A 21936-nucleotide genomic window follows, 5' to 3' on the forward strand; every position below is an offset into this window, starting at 1 on the left:
CCTGAATCCGAGGTTCGACATCCCGACGGACCCTCCTCTCCAGCACCCCTGAATAAACCTTACCAGGGAGGCTGAGGAGTGTTATTCCCGTCATTGGAACACACCCTCCGGTCCCCCATCTTAAAGAGGGGAACCAACACCCCAGTTTTACAATCCAGAGGCACCGTCCCCGATGTCCACGAAATGTTGTAGAGGCGTGTCAGCCATGACAGCCCCACAACATCCAGAGCCTTTAAGAACTCCGGGCGGATCTCATCCACCCTTGGGGCCCTGCCACCGAGGAATTTTTTAACTACCTCAGTGACTTCGACCCCAGAGATTGGAGAGTCCTCCTCAGAGTCTCCAGGCCCTGCTTCCACAATGGAAGGCGTGTCAGTGGAATTGAGGAGATCTTTGAAGTATTCTCCCCACCGACTCACGACGTCCCGAGTCGAGGTCAGCAGCACACCATCTCCACTGTAAACAGTGTTGACCGTGCACTGCTTCCCCCTCCTGAGACGCTGGATGGTGGACCAGAATCTCCTCAAAGCCGTCCGGAAGTCATTCTCCATGGCCTCACCAAACTCCTCCCACGCCCGAGTTTTTGCCTCAGCAACCGCCGAAGCCGCGTTCTGCTTGGCCATCCGGTATCTGTCAGCTGCCTTCGGAGTCCCGCAGGCCAAAACGGCCCGATAGGACTCCTTCTTCAGCTTGACGGCATCCCTTACCGGTGTCCACCAGCGGGTCCGGGGATTGCCGCCACGACAGGCACTAACAATCTTACGGCCACAGCTCCGGTCGGCTGCCTCAACAATGGAGGCGCGGAACATGGTCCACTAGGACTCAATGTCCCCCGCCTCCCCGTGGACATGGGAAAAGCTCTGCTGGAGGTGGGAGTTGAAGCTTTCCCTGACAGGGGATTCTGCCAGATGTTCCCAGCAGACCCTCACAGAGTGTTTGGGTCTGCCAGGTCGGACCGGCATCTTAAAGTTAAAGTTAAAGTCCCAAGGTAAAGTCCCACCATCGGAGTCAACCCACCACCAGGTGGTGATCAGTTGACAGCTCCGACCCTCTCTTCACCCGAGTGTCCAAAACATGCGGCCGCAAATCCGATGACACGACTACAAAGTCGATCATCGAACCGTGGCCTAAGGTGTCCTGGTGCAAAGTACACACATGGGCACCCTTATGCTTGAACATGGTGTTCATTATAGAAAATCCGTGTCGAGCACAGAAGTCCAACAATAGAACACCGCTCGGGTTCAGATCAGGGGGTTATTCCAGCACCTCCTCCAGGGACTCCAAGAAGGGTGGGTACTCTGAGTTGCCATTTGGTGCATAGACACAAACAACAGTCAGGACCCGTTCCCCCACCCGAAGGCGGAGGGAGGCTACCCTCTTGTTCGTCGGGGTGAAGCCCAATGTACAGGCGCCCAGGTGAAGCCCCAGACAACATGGCTCCTAGGATCATAGGGGCACGCAAACCCCTCCACCACGATAAGGTGACGACTTACGAAGGGGCGTTGAGAAAATTATTTTTTTTATATATGGGGGGAGCGCCAGGCTAGCTGGCCGGGCAACGTTAGGCTCGGCGACTCTTGCGGGTATCACCCAGTGCTATTTTTCCGTGCTTTTTCACATTTGCCATTCTCATCTCTGTATTATACAAATCAGCTTCCAAACATTTACTTAAAAGACCAATTGATCATAGTCGTTTCTAAAATCACTTAACAGGAAATGACTTCCCTGGCAAAATGTGCTTGCCCGCCATGACGGGAAACCAATGTAAACAAACCACAATAACCGCGCAGTAATTTATCAAAATCGGGGACAAAAACTGCTTATCACAGATACATACCTGTCTCAAAAGGGCAATGTTTTGTCTCTGGGATCTCTTTTCATGACGCTGCTGCCTTTTCGCATCAGTTTTCCTCTTTATGGGCAAAGATTGTTGGCACTGTACCAACGCTGGGGATGAGATCTAAGCCAGCCAAGCTAACAACTTGCTGACGTCACGCAGCTGCCTGATCCGGGCCACAAACTAAGCAACATGGATGCTCCCATATTTCCATGTCACACTTACTAAAAGCTATTTATTTCCTACACGAGTCTCTTTTTTTTTAAATAAACGTCAGGGATTTGATTAAGCCATATTCGTAGAATAGAAAAATGTTAATATGGCGAATGACCAAACGTACGCTTTAAGATCAGGGGATGCTTTGAGAATAATTGTCAATTTGTTTGTCTATGTGAAGCCCTTTGAGACTGTTTGTGATTTAAGGCTATATAAATAAACTTGACTTGACGATGAAAGCGACGAGAGAGAATGACAAAGAGTGTTCCGACGACATCTGGTGCTATTCCACTTGGACAATGAGGAGGAAGATTTTGCTGGTTTCAGTGGACAGGAGGAGGATTTTGCTGGTTTCAGTGGACAGGAGGAAGACAAAGGCGGCTCTCAGTGACTGTTGACTGGTATGTTTTTTTTTTTACCCACCTGGTTCGTGCTGTTACTTCCGTGTGTACAACAAGATGTTCATGTTATTAAAACTTTAGCCCAGCTAGTATTAAATGTTACTTGTTTAAAACGAAATGTTAGTGTGATTAAAACTTTAAAAATGCTTTCTGTGTACAGTCTTTCTTTGTGAATAACTCGTGCGGCTTATATACCGTATTGGCCTGAATATAAGACGAGGTTTTTTGCATTGACATAAGACTGAAAAAGTAGGGCTCGTCTTATATTTAGGGTCTAGACATTATACCCATTTTCACTTGTGCGCAGTGGTAAGTTAAAGGTTGCTGGTATTAACTGAGTATGTTGCTGTGATCGTGAGCGTCTTTGACACAAAATGAGTATATACATTTCATTGTTACTACTGTCCACTATTGTGCCGTTTGTCCGATCGCGGTTTGCTTTGTGTGCGCGCCGTTTGATTGACAGCTCCGGCGCGCTCCTTTAAGTTTGCCTCGCATTGTACAAGTGGCCGTTACGCAGCGGCACGGCGACTAACGGTCGCTAGCTAATGTGTTTTGTTGTCTCGATTGATGACTTATGTTTAGTGTGTTGCCAAGAATATTTCATATACGGTTCTGTATTATTTTTTGCCAATAATTCAGTAAAGCAATAAAAACTGAACCACGTCTTCCCTCCTGTGTTCTGACCGACACCCGGGGGCGGAAAGAGCATCACCATCACCCAACAATAGCGGTAGCAGTTTGCATTATTTTATTGCAATGTTTTTCCTTATTCAGGTTTGTTTCAAGACTACAGTTAGACTTCACTTTGATGGTTAATGCAGTTATTGCAATTTTGTTGTTTTATCACAGTAAATAGGTTTATTTACATTTCAAAAACCAGAAGCCATTCATTTACAAATGTGATTACACTTTAGTTTACATATTTAAATGTTCAGATATTAAGACGTGATTTACCGTTTTACCCATGATGATGATGATGATGACCGTTTTACTTAAATATGTATGTTCTTAAAATGACAGGACTAGTCTGTGTGTCTAAGTTACCGGTTTGTGGAAGCCAGAATTCTTGCTGGTTTATTTCACTTGCTTTATTTAATTGATCATTTATGTATTTCTTTTTATTTTTGATTATATGTTACAATTAATAGCAACAATTGTTTAAAAAAAATTGAAATATGAAAACTAATTGTGCTTTCACTGTTTTGTGCAGCCACAAAGGTTTGGCAATGCTCTCTTGTGACGACACCATGGAAATGAAGTAAGCCAATCCATCCAAAGGAGGCGCTGAAGGTTGAAGGAGATTTCGGCTCAAAACATGTTTAAATGAATTTCCCAATGGCACTGGGTCAATCTATGTAATAAAGATTTTGGCAGACTCTAATATTCAGTTCGTTTCAGTCAGCTAGAAACAAAACTAATTCCAAGTTTTTGGACTGAAAGATTCAGATAAAAATAAACCAGTTTGGTCAAGATACAAATAACAGCCAGAAAAATTATGGATTTTTTTTAAATGTCACATTTACTTTTGTTACCAATTTTCCAGATGAATCTTTTAGTTAGATTTCACATCTCCAAACTGACAATCATCAAGTGGAGACTGAATTTTAACTTTGATTTACAGTTCAGAAGGGAATCATTTAATAGATATATTCGGTGTGCGTGTGTGCGCGTGTGTGTAGATTTATGAAGGATACAGTGCATCTGATTAAAATATTACACATCATACAAACATTTTCAAAATAGCAAACTAAACAAATCCAGTGGTTGTAAAATTGTGGTTAGTTTCATATCGATGTATGTATGTATGTCAGTTATTACTCAATAAAAATTTGTAATGAGTATAATTTGATCCAAGTACTTCATTCCAACACAACGCAAAAGGCATGATCACCAAGATTATCATGTAAGCTATGGCAAGAGAGAGTAACAACTCGGACCGCAAATAGTTGTGTTCATTCCTGAGAAATTACACTTCAGTTTCTAATTTACACGTGCAGTATGTTTTGAAATTTGAAAATGGAAATTGAAATTTATGAAAGGCAATGATCTATCAAAACCAGTACTGAGAGTGAAAATCTGGCTATGGCAAGTTTCATAGGTGTCCATGTATAGATTTGCATTATTCATGTAAGGAATACTACTTCCTATTTTGTCAAAATTGTATATTTCAATTGCATCTTTGTCTTTCAGTAAAGCTTTAGTGAACAAAAAGTTGAATGTCACCATACCACTCCAGTAAATATACAAGCAGCCATTCAGCTTGGCATGAAAAGTCGTCAAACACCAGCTAGAACCTCATTTATTATGCATTCAGACCTGCTTGTATGAAAAATTATATTGCATCCTTTTGCAAAACCAATTTTAGTCCATACACTATGATGCCTTGTGTGTTCCTTTTCAAATCTTAACTGAAATCAATTTAGATCCATGTAAGTGCCACAAGATGTTCAATAGAAATTGATTGTTAAAGCCACACTGACATGGATGAAAAAAATATGGTAATAGAATTCAAAGAATCAAATCAATTACAACAATAAAAGTACAAACCTTAAACATCCCAAAAAGGATGACTGCTGGGCTCAGATGTTTTGATTGGCAATATCTCAACATATTTGAAGTTACCGCTCTAGTAACCCAAAATAAAATGTGATTCTTTTAAGATGGCCTCTTTGTAATATTTCAACTTTATTTCAACTTTAGTCAGTGTGTGCTTAGTACATCTTCAGAATATCTATGTTCAGACTATGTATTAATCGTGCCTTGACTTACAAGTTAAATTTGTTCCATGTCTCATCTCAAATGGATTTCCTCATTGATATGAATCATCATCATCATCATAATTGTTAGGGTAGAATAGATTAGGTTGATCATATTATTATGTTGGAATGTAATCTGTAATAATTAACCTAAACTTGTCCTGTCTTAACAAAGTAGTAGAACAAAATGCTAAGATCCTTTGCACTGATTGACCAACTGTAGAAGACGCAATCAAAGTTGTTCTGTCTACTCAACATCGTAAAACAACCCCTGCTATGATGTGATCAGAGGCCAGGGGTTTCACCCCCATCCTGCCCACTCACACCCCACCCTGTGTCTCTCAATAAAAAGGCTCTTGCAAGAGGTCCGAGTCAGACCTCATTCGATGATCGCTGTATGCACAGCGACGAATGACTCTCCACTTGCAAGTGTTTAAAAAGGCATACTGTCTCCCGTTGTGGTTCTTGCAAAAATAAGTTAGAGTCGGAACATCCCTAACATTTTGGTGCTGTGACCCGGATTCCAACATACCCACTGCTGATTGACGGAGGACGACGTGCTGCATTGTCGACAAGCCAGCGTCCATTAGGAGGACCTGGTAAAGAAAAGACCTGGCAAGAAAATTCCTCGCTGGGCCAGCATCTTAGGTCTGCCTTCGTCTGACAACAGTGGATTGACGGGATCCGGCAGTGCAACGAACCAGGGGACAAGTAAGTTAAAGCCCTAAAATTGTGTGATTGTGTTGTTGTGAAACACGTAAGAGTGGAAAGTGCACGAAATATAGCTTGGGTTTAAGTCCCAGTGGAAGAAACAGACTAAGGAAAACAGAGCTTCCTTTTCGTTCATCGAAGAGGTGCGTAGATTCTTCTTTGTCTGTTCTTCCAAGCTACGGGATCTGGCTTGGGTTGGAGTCCCAGTGGAAGGAACGTGCTAAGGAACACAGAGCTTCTTTTTTGTGATTAAAAGAAGAGTGTAGATTTTTCTTTGTACGTTTTTCCGAGCCAAAGAACAGCTTGGGTCCAAGACCCAGTGGGAGGAACAGGTTAAAAAAGACAGAGCTTCTTTTTCTTGATTGGAGAAGGGCGTAGATTTTTTTTGTCGTTTTTTTCCTAGCTGTTTGGAAGGGTTTTATACCCATTCGAGATAGGCCTAAAAGTTAAAAAGCGCTAAGTTGTGTGGTTGAGTGTGTGATTGGTAGGATAATTTGACTAAGAGGCAATTGTTGTTGAACGGTCAATTTAATCCTGCATTGAGGATCCTCAAAAAAAGAAAAGTCAAAATTGTAAAAAAAAGGGAAAAAAATATATATATATAAAGATGAAAAGTGATGAGGTCACAAGTGTTTGTCAGACCAGAACACAATAAGGCCCCAGTGCGCAGACGCAAGGCCGCAGCTCAAGGCGCGGCTCAAGCAGAGGGGCAAAAGGAGCTTCCGCTCCTATGCAAATCAGGTATCCTAATTTAAAGACCTGAAGCCTTCCCCATACGACAGCAAAACATGTCATTCTTTTAGGTTATTAGAACTCCTGTACATACAGGACGTATGACAATGCTGATTGTATGCCCAACGACAAATGACGAGGGGTCAAATTATGTGTGCACTCTGAAGTTAAAATTTGCAAATCAAGTGGTAAAGAAATACAACTTGTTTCTAAAAGATAAATAGAAAAATTAGAATGTGCTGTCCTCGCGTGTGTGGGTGGGACCAGCTTCATGATCGACCGCAAGAAATGGCCAGCTTGTGACGAATCATTGATGCCAGGTCCCCCCCCTCGCACTGAGAGCTGTACATGTGTGTGCATATTTGTTAAACTGATAAAATTGGCTTTGCCTGTGTACAAAGAAATTTGTTAAGACTGTGGTATATCCAATTTGCACCGGAAAACAGAAACAATTTTGAAGAATAAAAATTAAAAAAAATAAAAATTAAAAAGAGAGGAAAAGAAAGAAATCTGTTTGTAGACAGAAAACTGGTTTACACTAGTGCTCATTAGTGTCTCACCCTGATGACAAATTCGACAGACAGAGAAAACATGTTTTCTGGAATTGGATGAAGCAAAATTGTGGATCGCACACATTGCAAAACTAAATTTGAAAAAAGAAATCTGATTAATTCGCAAGCTGTTTTTTTTGTGTGTCTTGAGTTTTTTTGGGATTGGTGAATTGTTCTATCGGGAACATTAGGAATAATTACAAAAAGGGATTGTGTTGAGAATAGTATATGAATGTTGTGTGGAGGACTTGGATAACTTGAGACCAATGTGATGAAAAGACTCCTCTTCGGTGACTGTGTGTGAGATGCAAATGAGCAGGGATGAATGATTTCCTGAATGAAAGGAAAATCTAGGTTGAATAGTTGAGGTTGTTCGAGACTACTATGGGAGATTAGTAGAGCAACTTTGACGAAAGAGTGATTTGTGCAAGTTAAATGCTAAGAAAACAAAAACAAAAAACCCAAAGAAAAAGTTGTTTCTAATTACTAACGAAGCTATGAGGAAGTGGTGTTTTGAAGGGCACGCGCTTATGCGCTTCCCTGGCTCATCAACATTTGTTTGACTGATCAAAGGAACCATTTGCTACAGGACTTAACATCCAAATCTAACCGGGATCAGAGAATCTCCTTTAAACCAAGCGGCAATAAATGGGACAGCCCCTGTCATAAATGGTCTTTTGTCAGGAGGAATCTTTAGGAAGTGCTTGGATTCTCCTTGCAAGACTCCTGTTTTTCCAGTCCAAAAGGCCAATAAAATTGATTGGCGAATGATACAAGATTTCCGAGTAGTAAATGAAGCAGCACCTAATGTGCCTGACCCACACACGCTTCTAAACACTTTTTATGGCAGCAGCAATTGCGACACATGGGCCTTGCCATGTGTCGACAGGAGGGATGAGGTCAATTCACTACCTTTGGTTTAGATGCTTACTTAAAACATTTTTTGTAAAGCATGTCCTGTTTGTGTGAAAAATAATCCACAAGGGAACATGAGACCTAAGAGAGGCTCATTTCCAAAACCGTCTTATCCATTCCAAATCATGCACATGGATTTTATCGAACTCACACAAAGTGGACCTCACAAATACTGCCTAGTGATGATTGATGCATTTTCCAAATGGGTTGAAATAGTTCCACCTAAACGAGTAGATGCCTTAACAGTGGCACCCATCCAGTGCAGGCCTGGTTGAACGAGCAAACGCTACTATCAAAAGCACTTTAGAAGGGCTAACGCCTTTTGAAATTATACATGGGAGACCATATAGACTACCTGTGTTCCCTGCAGATTTGCAAAAAGCAGATGTAGAACAGACCTTGGCAGATTACATGATCAGAACGCTCAAAATGAAAGATGTGTTAAATGCAAATTTACTGCCGCCTGGTCTTCCTTCCCCACAGGTTGACAACCTCATCAAGCCAGGAGACTGGGTCTACATCAAGGTCATCAAAAGAAAGAACTGGGCCAGCCCGCGGTGGGAGGGACCATTCCAAGTCTTGCTGACTACTCCCACTGCAGTAAAGATTGCTGAACGGCCCAGCTGGATTCACCTCAGCCACTGCAAGTTGCAGAGAGTGCTGGACCCCTCATTCGGAATGGTGGGGAAGTCCGACTTCAAAGGGGTTTCATCGGTTAGGGTGGAGCGTCTCAATGTTGGTGAAGAATCCAGCGATCCCCACTCCGCTAGGCGAGGAGATGTCCCGGTGTCTCTGCCATCCTAGTAGCAACGGAATTCCATATGCCAGGTGGATTCTATGCTGCGCTGTGGTTGGAGTGTGCTATGGTTTGTGGGCTCATCTGAATGGACCAATGGACAGTGTCATTCGTGGAAGAAGATGGTCACATGAGAATTTCGAGGACTGGTCATGGGACCCCAGAAACCCATACGACCCCAACGCTTGGTACCGATATGTGAAGTTCTCACACACAGGAGGGATGCTATGTGTGTTCCAAACTCCCCCCTTCCTCCACGCAAGTTCACTTGGAGGCCAGAGCAATGAATGTCCCTGAAGCAAAATGTATGGCATCCATGGGAGGAATTGGATATCAACACCATGCTGTCACAGTCAATGATGCCGACCCTTTCCGCCCTGGACTTGCAGACGGTATCTGTGATCAGCTTTTCTGGACAAATCTCAATGTGACTGTTAAAGGACGAACATTGCCACAAGTGACCTACACAGAGAGACCAGCTGGAGTGAACTACACGTTACATCCAAAGAAACGAGACCCACAAATGCATCAACGACGACTGCTCTCCAGGAGGAAACTGGATGGGAGCTTTGGACATCACCGCTGAGTGTCAGGATAAGAGAGCCATTTCGAGTGGTGAGGGATCTCCCACCGATATGGCTGCGCCATCAAACAGAACCTACTTCATACAGAATGGCTGGTGGCTTTGTGATCAAAAAGGTTGTCCGATGCTGCCCGCCAACTGGACAGGAGTGTGTGCACCAGTGTGGGTGACAGACCACACCTACAGGATACAACATCATCAGCTGACGACAGCACGCAACTCTTCTGGACGTCGACGCAGGGCTGTTGTGACCTATGACTCTCATGATCCTGTCTGGGGTCAGTGATGGACAAAACAGAGCGATTCAGGCTATTGACCAAATGGTCTCGCAAAACAGGATGGTTCTGGACTTGATGATTGCAACACGACGGTTCCAGCAAGGAAGCAGATCCACCATCGACAGCGTCCCCGCCCCCAGTTCAAATAGAGGCAGAATAATCCTCTTTCCCCTTGGTGGCCAGGTAGTCTACCCTGGCCACTGAAGACTGAAGACGACAACCGCGCGGCAGACATTTCCAGGTTCTCCCCCGACGAAGCAGTGCTGCAAAGGGGGTGAGAATTGTGCTCACCCTCCAACAGTGGGCGTGCCAAGCCCCCGACGGTTGAACAATCACGAGCAATTTTTGTCTTGACTGTTGTTATTGGTAACATTCTGGTCGCCTAAGGCAGAGGGACCGTGTGAGACTTTTCCAGCATTATATCATCTTGCCGCAGGTTTTTCACTCACACACTAAAATTGATCTACGTAGATTGCGATGATGCTGTTTAGCCGTACATGTCTTACAGAAACTTAATGATTTGGCCATCGAAAATGCTTCGCAAGTGATGGGTACAATGATATGCTGTTTCTGTGTTTTTGTAATTGTTTTTCTTGACAACATCATATGATAAACAGGAGGGAGATGTTAGGGTTGAATAGATTAGGTTGATCATATTATTATGTTGGGATGTAATCTGTAATAATTAACCTAAGATTGTCCTGTCTTAACAAAGTAGTAGAACAAAGTGCTAAGATCTTTTGCACTGATTGACCAACTGTAGAAGACGCAATCAAAGTTGTTCTGTCTACTCAACATCGTAAAACAACCCCTGCTATGATGTGATCAGAGGCCAGGTGTTTCACCCCCATCCTGCCCACTCACACCCCACCCTGTGTCTCTCAATAAAAAGGCTCTTGCAAGAGGCCCGAGTCAGACCTCATTCGATGATCGCTGTATGCACAGCGACGAATGACTCTCCACTTGCAAGTGTTTAAAAAGGCATACCGTCTCCCGTTGTGGTTCTTGCAAAAACAAGAGAGTCGGAACATCCCTAACAATAATGATTGAATAATGATGATGCTCCAAAGCCCCGAAATTTTCCTAAAATATTTTTTGCAACATTTTTAACGTAAAAAAAAACCTGTACTGTAGGAATACAAAAAATAATACTAATGGAAAGAAAAATTATAAAGCAGAATTTGACAAAAATTGACAAACACTGATGAGTCTGAAGAATGGTCTCCATTTATATCCGTGAATTTGGGCTTTGAATACACCACCATTAAGGGTTAAGAAGTAACTCTTCCTTGCCAAACGTTAATGTCCTATTGTTATTATGATTATAAAATTTGCTAACAGTCGGATAACCCTTGGCTACTGATGGGAAATGCTAGAAAACAACAACACACATTTGATGAGTCAAATTTGGAGTTCAATGTTTAGTAGAACATAAGTGATAGTGGGGGCAGGGGACGTAGCTTTAATAATTTCCGTATAAAAGCTTGAATGGACATTCAAGCGTTTTTGACTCATCTCCATGAACATTTGGAGGTAAACAAAACCAAGTTAGAGAGCTCAAGAGGTAGAGACCAACACGATGGTGAATCTTTTATATACATATTCACGCAGTGTTGCTGCAATGACAGAATGAACATTAATAACAAAACAACGCTTCTCCCTATATTTATCTACAAATTTGCTGTACACACATCATACAGCTAACATTACTGTGTACTCCACTGGACAGCATAGTTGGTCCTCTAGATTTACTAGTTGCAGGGTAAAAAGAAAAAAATATATATACATTTGTATGCAAGGTTTAAAAATAAAATTAACTTCACAGCCTTAGAAATGTGCAGGCTAATACAATTTCTATACAGTGGTACATTTGAAGTTGGTGTGTATATTAGCTTCTCTATTACACAATATACAAAACCATATTTTTGACGTGTGAGGAGAGCGCATGCCTTAGGACAAGAACAGGATAGAAAATAATTCTAAAAATATATTAAATAATTTACTTCAAAGCTATTTTTTCTGAATACAGTGTACAAGGAGGGCAGAAACCTCATGTCATTACCATTTACAAACAAAATAATATGCTACTTAGTTCCTGTCTATGCTCTTTAAAGACAATTCATGAATAAATAAAGAGAGCTAGTCAAAGTACATGGCAATTTAGTCAAGTACGCTAATTACAACCTTGAGAGAATGCTATTGCTGGTTTGACTGCTTTCTTGCTCGGTTCATTTACTTTTTGGTGACAAGTCTCCATTTGTCCACACGGACCTCAGAGCAACAAGCATAGAAGAAATGGTTTCAAATAGGCAGTTTACAAAGGAAGACTGGATCTTGCCAGCTGTAATCTCAGCTTCCGTTATTTCCATACTTAAAGTTCTCTGAAGTTCTTTTGTGGGACTCCCTTTTATTTGGAGAACCATCATCTGAGCTAAAATGATCTTATCACTAGTACCGTAATTTTCGGACTATAAGTTGCGTTTTTCGTCATAGTTTGGATGGGGGCAGGGGGGGGCGACTTATACTCAGGAGCGACTTATGTGATTTTTTTTCACAAATTTTCAAAATTAAAAACGCTGCAATGTAGTGAAACTGCGATAAACGAACTGCGATGTAGCAAGGGATTACTGTCATTTGAACTGCAAGTGACGTCACCCGTGCCGCGCTCACGGGATGAAGAAGATGATGAAGGGCCCCACGTACTATCGGCATCAGTTTGAAGGATTTAATGATTTGGAGTGACACAGAAGGTTTGAAAAACTGTTATGGCTTTTACGCACGCCCGGTCCTTCTCGACGGGATCTTTCTTTCACCTCCGTGGATGAAAGTCGGGGGCCGGCGCTTGGCCGGGTGGCTGTCCGGGGACGGTGGATGGGGCTCAGACATGGCTTTTACGCACGCCCGGTCATACTCTACGGAGCTCTCTTCCACCTCCGTGGCTGGAAGTTCAGTAGTTGTTGGCTTGTTGAACTCTTGTTTTGTTAAATAAAGAGCTGTTTACCAAACCCACGTCTTTCCTGGTACTTTGTTAATGCTACAATATAGTTATATACTAGATCTGTGCAGTGTGCGCGCGCGCAGCGTTGTTGACATGAAGGAGGAGGAATTTGATCGATGGATTTAATGATTTGGAGTGACACAGATGGTTTGATAATATTGTTGTTATATAAACCCACATCTTTCCTGGTACTTTGTTAACGCTACAATATAGTTATATACTGGATCTCTGTAGCGCGGCATTGTTGACATAAAAAACGAGGAATTTGATCAATGGATTTAATGATTTGGAGTGACAGATGGTTTGACAATATTGTATATGATAGTTATTTGAAATATACTTTATATATCGTTATATGGGTCTGTGGAATAATTAGAGATGCAACTTACAACGGGTCCGGCGTGAGCATATGCGGCGCATACGCGGTATTGTTTACATAAAGCACGATCGATGGATTTAATGAATTGGAGTGACACAGATGGTTTGATAAACGTGTTATTTATGTAATACTTACTTGAAGAACTTTGAATGTTACGTCAGGCCCGTTCTCAGCTCCTCGTTTGTGTATATGTCACGTTAGCATACCGTATCGTTTAGCCTGTTGTTGCTGGTTCATATCTGTTTTTGGTGTTGGGTTTTGACAAATAAATTTGCCCCAAAAGTGCGACTTGTACTCCGGTGCAACTTATATATGTTTTTTTTTCACTTTATTGTGCATTATATGGCTGGTGCAACTTGTACTCCGGAGCGACTTATAGTCCGAAAATTACGGTAGATTTTTCTTTTTGCTCTCTTTGAGCTTGTAATGTGCTCCTTTTAAGTGAGATTATGATACTTTAAATCGAAGGTGCACACGAGATGAACTGACACAGAACAGTAGCTATTTTTACCCGTCTAACTTAAAATTGAAAATGTTATTTTAACATTTTTTTATAACTATATATATTTGCATATATGAGCCATTTCGCTTACCAAACCTATTTCTTAATCATTTCCAATTTTGTTCTTCATGTGACATGTGTGGCCTTAGCTGAACATGTCATTTGAAACTCACAAAACATATATAGCACGCTGGCATGCTAACCTCATTAGAAATGTGAACTCCGAATGAAATCGTCTCGCCCATTGAAGAACTTGCAGTAAGCAGTTTTTTCATTGCTGTCTGACTTGGTGTGATCGTGGGTAACCAATCAAAAATGGTATAAATAATTGTAGGTGCCTCTGACAACATTTGTTTGCATATATCTTCTCTTAAATTGCATGCACAACATGCATACAATTTGAGTGTATAACTTCACATAGTATTTCAAAATAATTACATTCCTGGATGGTAGTCTCTTTGGGATATAAATTTGATATTTCCTTAATCAAAATTTGCTCTCAAACCAATACAAATAGTGTGATTCATGAGTGGACAGTTTTTTTGTATGTATACTCATTTTAAAATTGGCCTGATATGCAACAACAGACTCGTTTGACCCACAATCATAATGTTTCGGCGTGTGTGTATGTCTCATCGTCTTTGGTAAACAATCGTTACAACAGGTTTTAAATTTGTGGAGGCGTACAGGACCAAAGAAAGACCTGTTACAAGTATCACTTCCATGTACTAACATACTCAGGAACATCGTTGTATAAAAACAAGGGAACTTAAAAGTTCCTAAAAATCTGATGATGCAGCTACAATCGATTGTCTGAATATTAGGTGGAGTTTCATGCCAATTTGGTAACTGAGTGCAGATGGAAAGACAGTTGTAACAGTACAAACCTTGTCACAGGGAGAAAGTCAAGTCAGCAGCAAATCTTATGAAAAGTACATTTTTAAATTACAAATCATTTTTAAAAATCTATACATTGAAACAAATTTACTTCATTCTGGATAAGTGTGGTGTTAAATCTAGTGAATTATACATGACATTTACCACATTCTGGTTTGATCTACAGAGTATTTTTTCCTACATTTGCAACATTCTAATACAACCATATAAACAGTAGTTGGTGGATTTTTTTTCTTCCATTTTTCTTCCCAGTGAAATGCTACCCAGCACAGAAGACACTGCTTTCATGATTCCATTTTAGCATCTTCACAGTTGGCAAAGATGACCGCAGTCACAACAGTAGCTATTCCCACACCAGTGGAGAAGGAGGCATTTCTGAAGGCTGTGCCACTGTGGAACTGAGATGGCAAGCAAGAAGTGGGTGAACGCACAAGTATATATTCCTTCAAGACATACTGTATGCTGGCTTTGGTTGTGAGCCAGGGAAATTGCTTCAATACCACATATTTCAAGAAGAGAGATGCTTTTAACCTGACAGAGAAAATCAGATGTGGCAGGTTTAATTCCATTTTCTTTACAGCTTACCTTAGTGAAAATCAGCCCTTTTGTAATTTTAAATGACATTATTAACACTTTTTGGGTTAAAAACATCCAACATGTATAGGACTGTCTCAGAAAATTAGAATATTGTGATAAAGTTCTTTATTTTCTGTAATGCAATTAAAAAAACTAAAATGTCATACATTCTGGATTCATTACATACAGACATGAAATATTGCAAGCCTTTTATTATTTTAATATTGCTGATTATGGCTTACAGCTTAAGAAAACTCAAAAATCCTACATTTGAATATTTCCTCAGACAGAGTAAATAAAAAAGATTTATAACACCAAAACAAAATTCAAACATTTGAAAATGTCCATTAATGCACTCAGTAATTGACTGGGAATCCTTTTGCACGGATTACTGCATCAATGTGGCGTAGCATGGAGGCAATCAGCCTACGGCATTGCTGAGGTGCTATGGATGCCCAGGATGCTTCAATAGCGGCCTTTAGCTCATTTGTATTGTTGGGTCTAGTGCCTTTTAGCTTCTTCTTTACAATACCCCATACATTTTCTATGGGGTTCAGGTCAGGGGAATTGGCAGGCCAATCGAGGACAGTAATGCCATGATCAATACACTATTTACTGGTGGTTTTGGCACTGTGGGCAGGTGCCAGATCATGCTGGAAAATTAAATCATCATCTCCATAGAGCTTTTTTGCAGACGGAAGCATGTAGTGCTCTAAAATCTCTTGGTACACAGCTGCATTTACTCTGGACTTGATGAAACACAGTGGACCAACACCAGCAGCTGACATGACTCCTCAAACCATCGCTGACTGTGGAAACTTCACACTGGATTTCAAGCAACTTGGATTTTGCTCCTCTTCAGCCTTTCTCCAGACTCTGGCGCCTTGACTTCCAAATGAAATACAAAACTTGCTTTCATCTGAAAAGAGGACTTTGGACCACTCTGCAACTGTCCAGTGCTTCTTTTCCATAGCCCAAATTAGACGCTTCTTCCGTTGTCTTGAGTTCAGAAGCGGCTTGATCATGGGAATATGGCTATTGTAGCCCATTTCCCGGATACGTCTGTGAACAGTGGCTTTTGATACCTGGACTCTAGCTTCAGTCCACTGTCATTGAAGCTCCCCGAAATTCTGGAAGCGACTCTTCTTCACAATGCTGTTAAGGCTGTGGTCATCTCTCTTGGTTGTGCAGCCATATTGCCCCCTTCCAACAGACTTTTTGAGGATGTGCTTTGAAACTGCACTCTGTGAACAGCTTGCTCTTTGAGAAATTTCTTTTTGTGTCTTACCCTCCTGATGGAGGGTGTCAATGATGGTCCTCTGGACAGCAGTCAGATCAACAGTCTTCTCCATACTTGTGATTTACTTTACTGAACCAGGCTGAGTGGTTTTCAAGGCTCAGGAAACCCTTGCAGGTGTTACTCGTTAATTAGACGATTCAAGTGATTAGTTGAATACCCTACGAGTGAGTATACTTTATCCATAATATTCTAATATTTTGAGATAGGATATTTGAGTTTTCTTAAGATGTATGCCATAATCAGCAATATTAAAATAATAAAAGGCTTGCAATATTTCAGTTGATTTGTAATGAATCCAGAATGTATAACATTTTTGTTTTTTTAATTGCATTACAGAAAATAAAGAACTAATCGTTGAGGGGAGCTATGGCATGAATTATATCCCACTGCGAGTGAGGAAATGAGTCAAATTCATATTGGATTATGATATATTATTTGGATTATGCATGATCCCAATAAGACAATTTGGATGCACTGTTTTTTTATTCTTAATGAATTGATGAGGTATCAACAGATGGGTGCGCCAGCGGTGGGGTCACTCACCAGTCATCGTCGGTCCGTCATTATGTCAAGCCAACCAAATGTGTCATCATCAGATCATCATCGTTAATAACTGTTTGTCACCACAATTCAAGAGCCAGTCCGTCAGTCTGTCATTATTTCAAGCCGACCTAATGTCGGAGAGGACGCTGGCGCTGATTGTTCGCCGCTTCTCCACCAGAATTAGTTTATTTTTAGTGTTTTTAGTGTTTTATTTAATTCTCCACCAGAATTAGTTTATTTTTAGTGTTTTTAGTGTTTTATTTATTTATTTTTTAGCCATTAGCCTAGCAAATGGCTAACACGCAAGTTCAGCTTTCTCCAACCGGCACTATATTAACTTACTCCATCCCCCGCTTGCTGGAGCTGAGTAATCACACCATTCCAGGGTGTGTCTCAGTCATCAAAGAACTCGGACTTCTCCGCAGACCTCGTTACATCCACAGAAGTACCCATCGTAACTTTGTTTTCTCCCAACCTGCCCATAACGGTATTCCATCCATCTGCTCCTCCACCGCCCGATATCCCGTCGCATGTCCAACACGTCATCAGAGACCCGGCACACTTGGATCTTATTGTAGCAACCAAGCGGGGCTGCAGTACTCCAGGTGGCCTGAAAAACATGGTGTGGAGTCCACTCTTACACGGAGCGGGCTCCGACTCAAGACAGACACCGGGTTGCCGGGAAAACACGGAATGGATATCTCTCTGGCACGGAACGGATTTCAACACGGAGCAGCCCCGGGGTGGCCAGGACAAAACGAACAGAATTTCACTCCAACACACAGTGGACTGCACTTCATGTGGAACAGAAGACGTGGAGTGGATTTCTCTCTTCTTCGCCCCCTACCTAAACGCAGCCCCACATCCACAATCAAAATGGATCTCCTCAACATCCAAGCACTCACCCATAAATCATCATTTATTCACAACCTCATCCTGGACAAAGGCTTAGACATAATGTGCCTGACTGAGACCTGGCAACCACCGGATGTCTATCAATTCCTCAACGAAGCCTGTCCCTCTGGTTATAAATACATAACTAAACCCCGCAGCACTGGCCGTGGCGGTGGCCTTGCTGTATTCCATCGTCTTGATCTAAAGCTGTCCCCCCTCTCTCTACCTGATCACTCCTCATTCGAATCCCTTGCATTCAAATGTAAACCTCCATATCCTGTCACAGTTTTACTTATTTACCGCCCTCCTAAACCAAACTCCGCTTTCATTCCAGAACTATACGATCTACTCACTACCCTCTGTACCTCCACTTCCTCTAATTTAATCATATTAGGTGATGTTAACATCCATGTCGACACCCCCTCCCGCCCCCCTGCCTCTGACCTGTTGCAACTATTGGACTGTTTACACCTCACTCAACATGTAAATGTCCCCACCCATGACAAAGGGCATACACTTGACCTTGTCATTTCCTCATCGGCCATAAGCAACCTACAAGTTCACGAGGTTGGTGTGTCTGACCACAAACTTATTCAAATGGAACTGCCTTTCCCACGCCCCCTCTCCAAACCCAAGCGGCAAATCTCTTTCAGAAATTTCAAATACATCAACCAAGACACTTTAGCACAGGACCTCCTGCTTCTCTCCTCCTCCTCCGCGACCTTTCCATCAGTCAGCAAGGCAGTGGATCATTACAATAACTCTTTGGCCAAACTTCTAGGTATCCACGCCCCCATAAAAAACAAAACAGTCACTTTTTCACGCTCAGCCCCCTGGTACACCAGTGAGCTGCGGCTGATGAAGTCAACTGGACGCATCCTGGAGCGTCGTCTCAATGCCTCAGGTCTGACCGTGCACAAACAGGCCTATAAAGAACATCAGAAGGCCTACTCAAAAGCCCTTGGGATTGCACGTGCCCAGTTCTACTCCAACATCATAAACAATACCCCTGGAAACTCAAAACAGCTATTTTCAACCATCAACCACTTTCTCAAACCCCAACCCACCACTCCAACGGAATCCTCAGAGGTAGTGTGCAATAACTTCATGACCTTCTTTACCGCTAAGGTTGACAACATTCGCACCCAGCTCCTCTCCTCTTCTGGCCCCTCCACTTCACCTCCACTCCCCTTCCTTCCACCTGGGTCAGTCCAGCCTCTCCGCTGTTTCTCCCCTATTTTGCAGTCGGAGGTAGAGGACATCATCAAAAAGATGAAACCCTCCACATGTGCCCTGGACCCTTTCCCCACAGCCCTCATTAAACATCAAATCTCAGCTATCAGTCCCCTAATAACCAATGTCATCAACCTCTCACTCCAGTCTGGCTCTGTACCCCCTGCATTGAAGACAGCCATTATTACCCCCCTGCTCAAAAAACTCTCGCTTGACCCGGACAACCTTGCCAACTACAGGCCAATATCAAACCTCCCATTTCTCTCCAAGGTTCTGGAAAAAGTGGTAGCAGCCCAACTTCACGCCCATCTCACCCGCAATAACATCGCTGAGAAATTTCAATCCGGTTTTCGCTCTGGCCACAGCACCGAAACAGCCCTTGTTAGGGTCACCAACGACCTTCTCATGGCTGCCGATGCAGGCTCCTCGTCACTCCTCATTTTGTTGGATCTGTCTGCTGCATTTGACACTGTCCACCACAACATCCTCCTTAACCAACTTCACTCCACTGGATTCTCTGGCACTGCTCTAACCTGGCTTCAGTCCTACCTCTCGAACCGAACCGAGTACGTTTCCCTGGGAGGAAAAAAATCAGACACACACACAGTCACCTCCGGTGTCCCCCAGGGATCTGTACTCGGTCCTACCCTCTTCATTTTCTACATGCTACCCCTTGGCAATATAATCAGGAAGTTCGGCATCTCATATCATTGTTACGCGGACGACACCCAGCTATACCTCAAACTCAACCCCCCACCCTCTGCAACCCAGCCTCACCCTCATCCCTCATCCATCCTCTCACTGTGTCTGGAGGAGATAAAGGCGTGGATGAATCTCAGCTTCCTACAAGTCAACAGCGATAAAACCCAAGCGATGTTATTTGGCACTTCCCATCAGATCCATACCTGCCCAATCACAAGCATCTCATTCGCCGGTCACACAATCCCCCTCTCAGCCACTGTCACCGACCTGGGTGTGATACTGGACTCTCAACTCAACCTAGAGTCACACATAAAACACATCTGCAAAACCTCCTTCTTCCACCTCAGGAACATTTCCAAACTCCGCCCCACACTTACCCTGACAGATGCTGAGAAACTTGTCCACGCCTTTGTCTCCTCCAGGCTAGACTACTGTAACGCACTCCTCATCGGGATCCCTAGCAAGAGCCTCCAGAGGCTCCAGTACATTCAAAACTGCGCTGCTAGGATCCTGATGAGGGTGCGGAAAAGCGACCACATCACACCCATCCTCCGTTCTCTGCACTGGCTCCCCATCAAATTCCGAATAAATTATAAGATCGCCCTCCTCACTCACCAGTGCATCCTCGGACATGCTCCCCCATACCTCAAAGAACTCCTTGCCCCCAAATCTGCCACCCGAAACCTCCGCTCATCCAATTCTCACCTTCTCCATATCCCCAACACCAAGCTGCGTACCATGGGCGACCGGGCCTTCTGCCATGCAGCCCCCACACTGTGGAACTCCCTCCCCGACCACCTTAGAGCACCCCAATCCACGGACTCTTTCAAAACCGGACTTAAAACTCACTTCTTTAATTTGGCATTTCTGTGATTCCTGTTTTTATATCCTGGTTGTCGTCCAGTTGTTTTATACTTGTCCTTGCTTTTTATTCTTGTTTTTACTTGCCATGTAGCACTTTGAGATTCCTCCGAATATAAAGTGCGTTATAAATATAATTTATTATTATTATTATTATTATAATGTGTCATGGACATTGTCAGTTGGTCATTGTTACTTTCACCAACTTCCATCATCGCAAACTCACAGTTCATCACCACTAATTTTGGACCGAAATATCTCCTCCTTCTTCTTACTACATACAGCATGCGCAGTTGCACCACAAGTGGTGTATTTATTCTAGTAAAGAACCACCTCGTACTGGAAACTAAAACAAAGATATTCCACAGTATTTACATTCAACGTTTACAATCATTTCTTTGACTCAAACGTTGAATAAAAGCATTGAAAATACTCAAACATTGAAAAAAAAAACCATCGTGTGCACTTTGAAACCAATACATAGGTCCATAACATGACATTATGTCGTCTTTTGCACTCTGACTCTGTTGGCTAATCTGGCATATATAACCAGAACTAATTTTTAATTTTTTTTAACAAACTTTAATAGAAAACCATACCCATAAAGGTCAATTTAAAAAAACAACAACAACACATACATAAAAGATTAGATTCAAACAAAAACTGTAGAATTGTGTCATGCTAATCAATCGAATGTAACACTAGCGCTACAAAATTGCAATTCAGACATTTGTGGTGATAGTAATAATTCCAACACGCAAACAATGCATTTGTGACACGTCAATGACGTGACATCTTCCACAGAGGTCTCAATCGAACGTCGACATTGGAGGTGACTATTACAGACGATTTGGCTGATTATTTACTTCCGGTTAGTAACAAAAGTTAAAAAGGAAGATTTAAAAAGCTCTCTATGTCATGTCTCTTCATGTCAAGTGATATAATGTTGGGGTTTGAGGTGCCAACTTCCGCATATTGACAGCTGCATACAGCTGCCAACAACTCAAGACCATTTCCATTGGTTCATTAGGTAAGTTATGCCCAAACTTTCTTTCTTGTCCCTGCTCCTTTGTCAACTCCTCCCTTTTTGATGGAATCTCTGCATGTAAACAGAGAAGCGAGGACCTAGGAATGGGCAATAGTGTAATGTAATGTAAGCCCATCATCACTGCAGGTGGCTCAAAGAAACCTCTGCATGTATTCATACACGCAAACAAAACAATTTCCGTCAGTCATCAGTGAAACTGGAGTCAGTCAGTGACAGACTGAGAG

The 21936-nt window shown here is 42.4% G+C and overlaps 2 protein-coding genes across 7 annotated transcripts in view; one reads left to right on the forward strand and one right to left on the reverse strand.

The window, feature by feature from the left end:
- The window catches only part of LOC147054856 (Na(+)/H(+) exchange regulatory cofactor NHE-RF4-like), a 57291-nt gene extending 52701 nt beyond the window's left edge, over positions 1 to 4590 (forward strand). The window contains exon 12 of the mRNA XM_085915702.1: positions 3668 to 4590. Coding sequence (XP_085771828.1) covers positions 3668 to 3697 — 30 coding nt within the window. The 3' untranslated portion in view covers positions 3698 to 4590. The remainder of the gene's footprint in view (positions 1 to 3667) is intronic.
- nlk2 (nemo-like kinase, type 2) overlaps positions 1 to 21936 on the reverse strand; it is an 86311-nt gene that overhangs the window by 35698 nt on the left and 28677 nt on the right. For 4 of the 6 annotated variants that reach the window (XM_085915692.1, XM_085915691.1, XM_085915698.1 and 1 more), the window contains one exon: positions 15582 to 21789. The exons of 1 other annotated variant lie outside the window; for it this stretch is intronic. In XM_085915692.1, coding sequence (XP_085771818.1) covers positions 21591 to 21789 — 199 coding nt within the window. In that variant the 3' untranslated portion in view covers positions 15582 to 21590. Of the gene's footprint in view, positions 1 to 11357; positions 14954 to 15581; positions 21790 to 21936 lie in introns of those variants that run through there. One more of the 6 variants, XM_085915694.1, reaches the window with a different exon arrangement.

This window comes from Syngnathus leptorhynchus, chromosome 7 (assembly GCF_054491065.1).
Source record: "Syngnathus leptorhynchus isolate UIUO chromosome 7, UIUO_Slep, whole genome shotgun sequence".
Taxonomy (NCBI): domain Eukaryota; kingdom Metazoa; phylum Chordata; class Actinopteri; order Syngnathiformes; family Syngnathidae; genus Syngnathus; species Syngnathus leptorhynchus.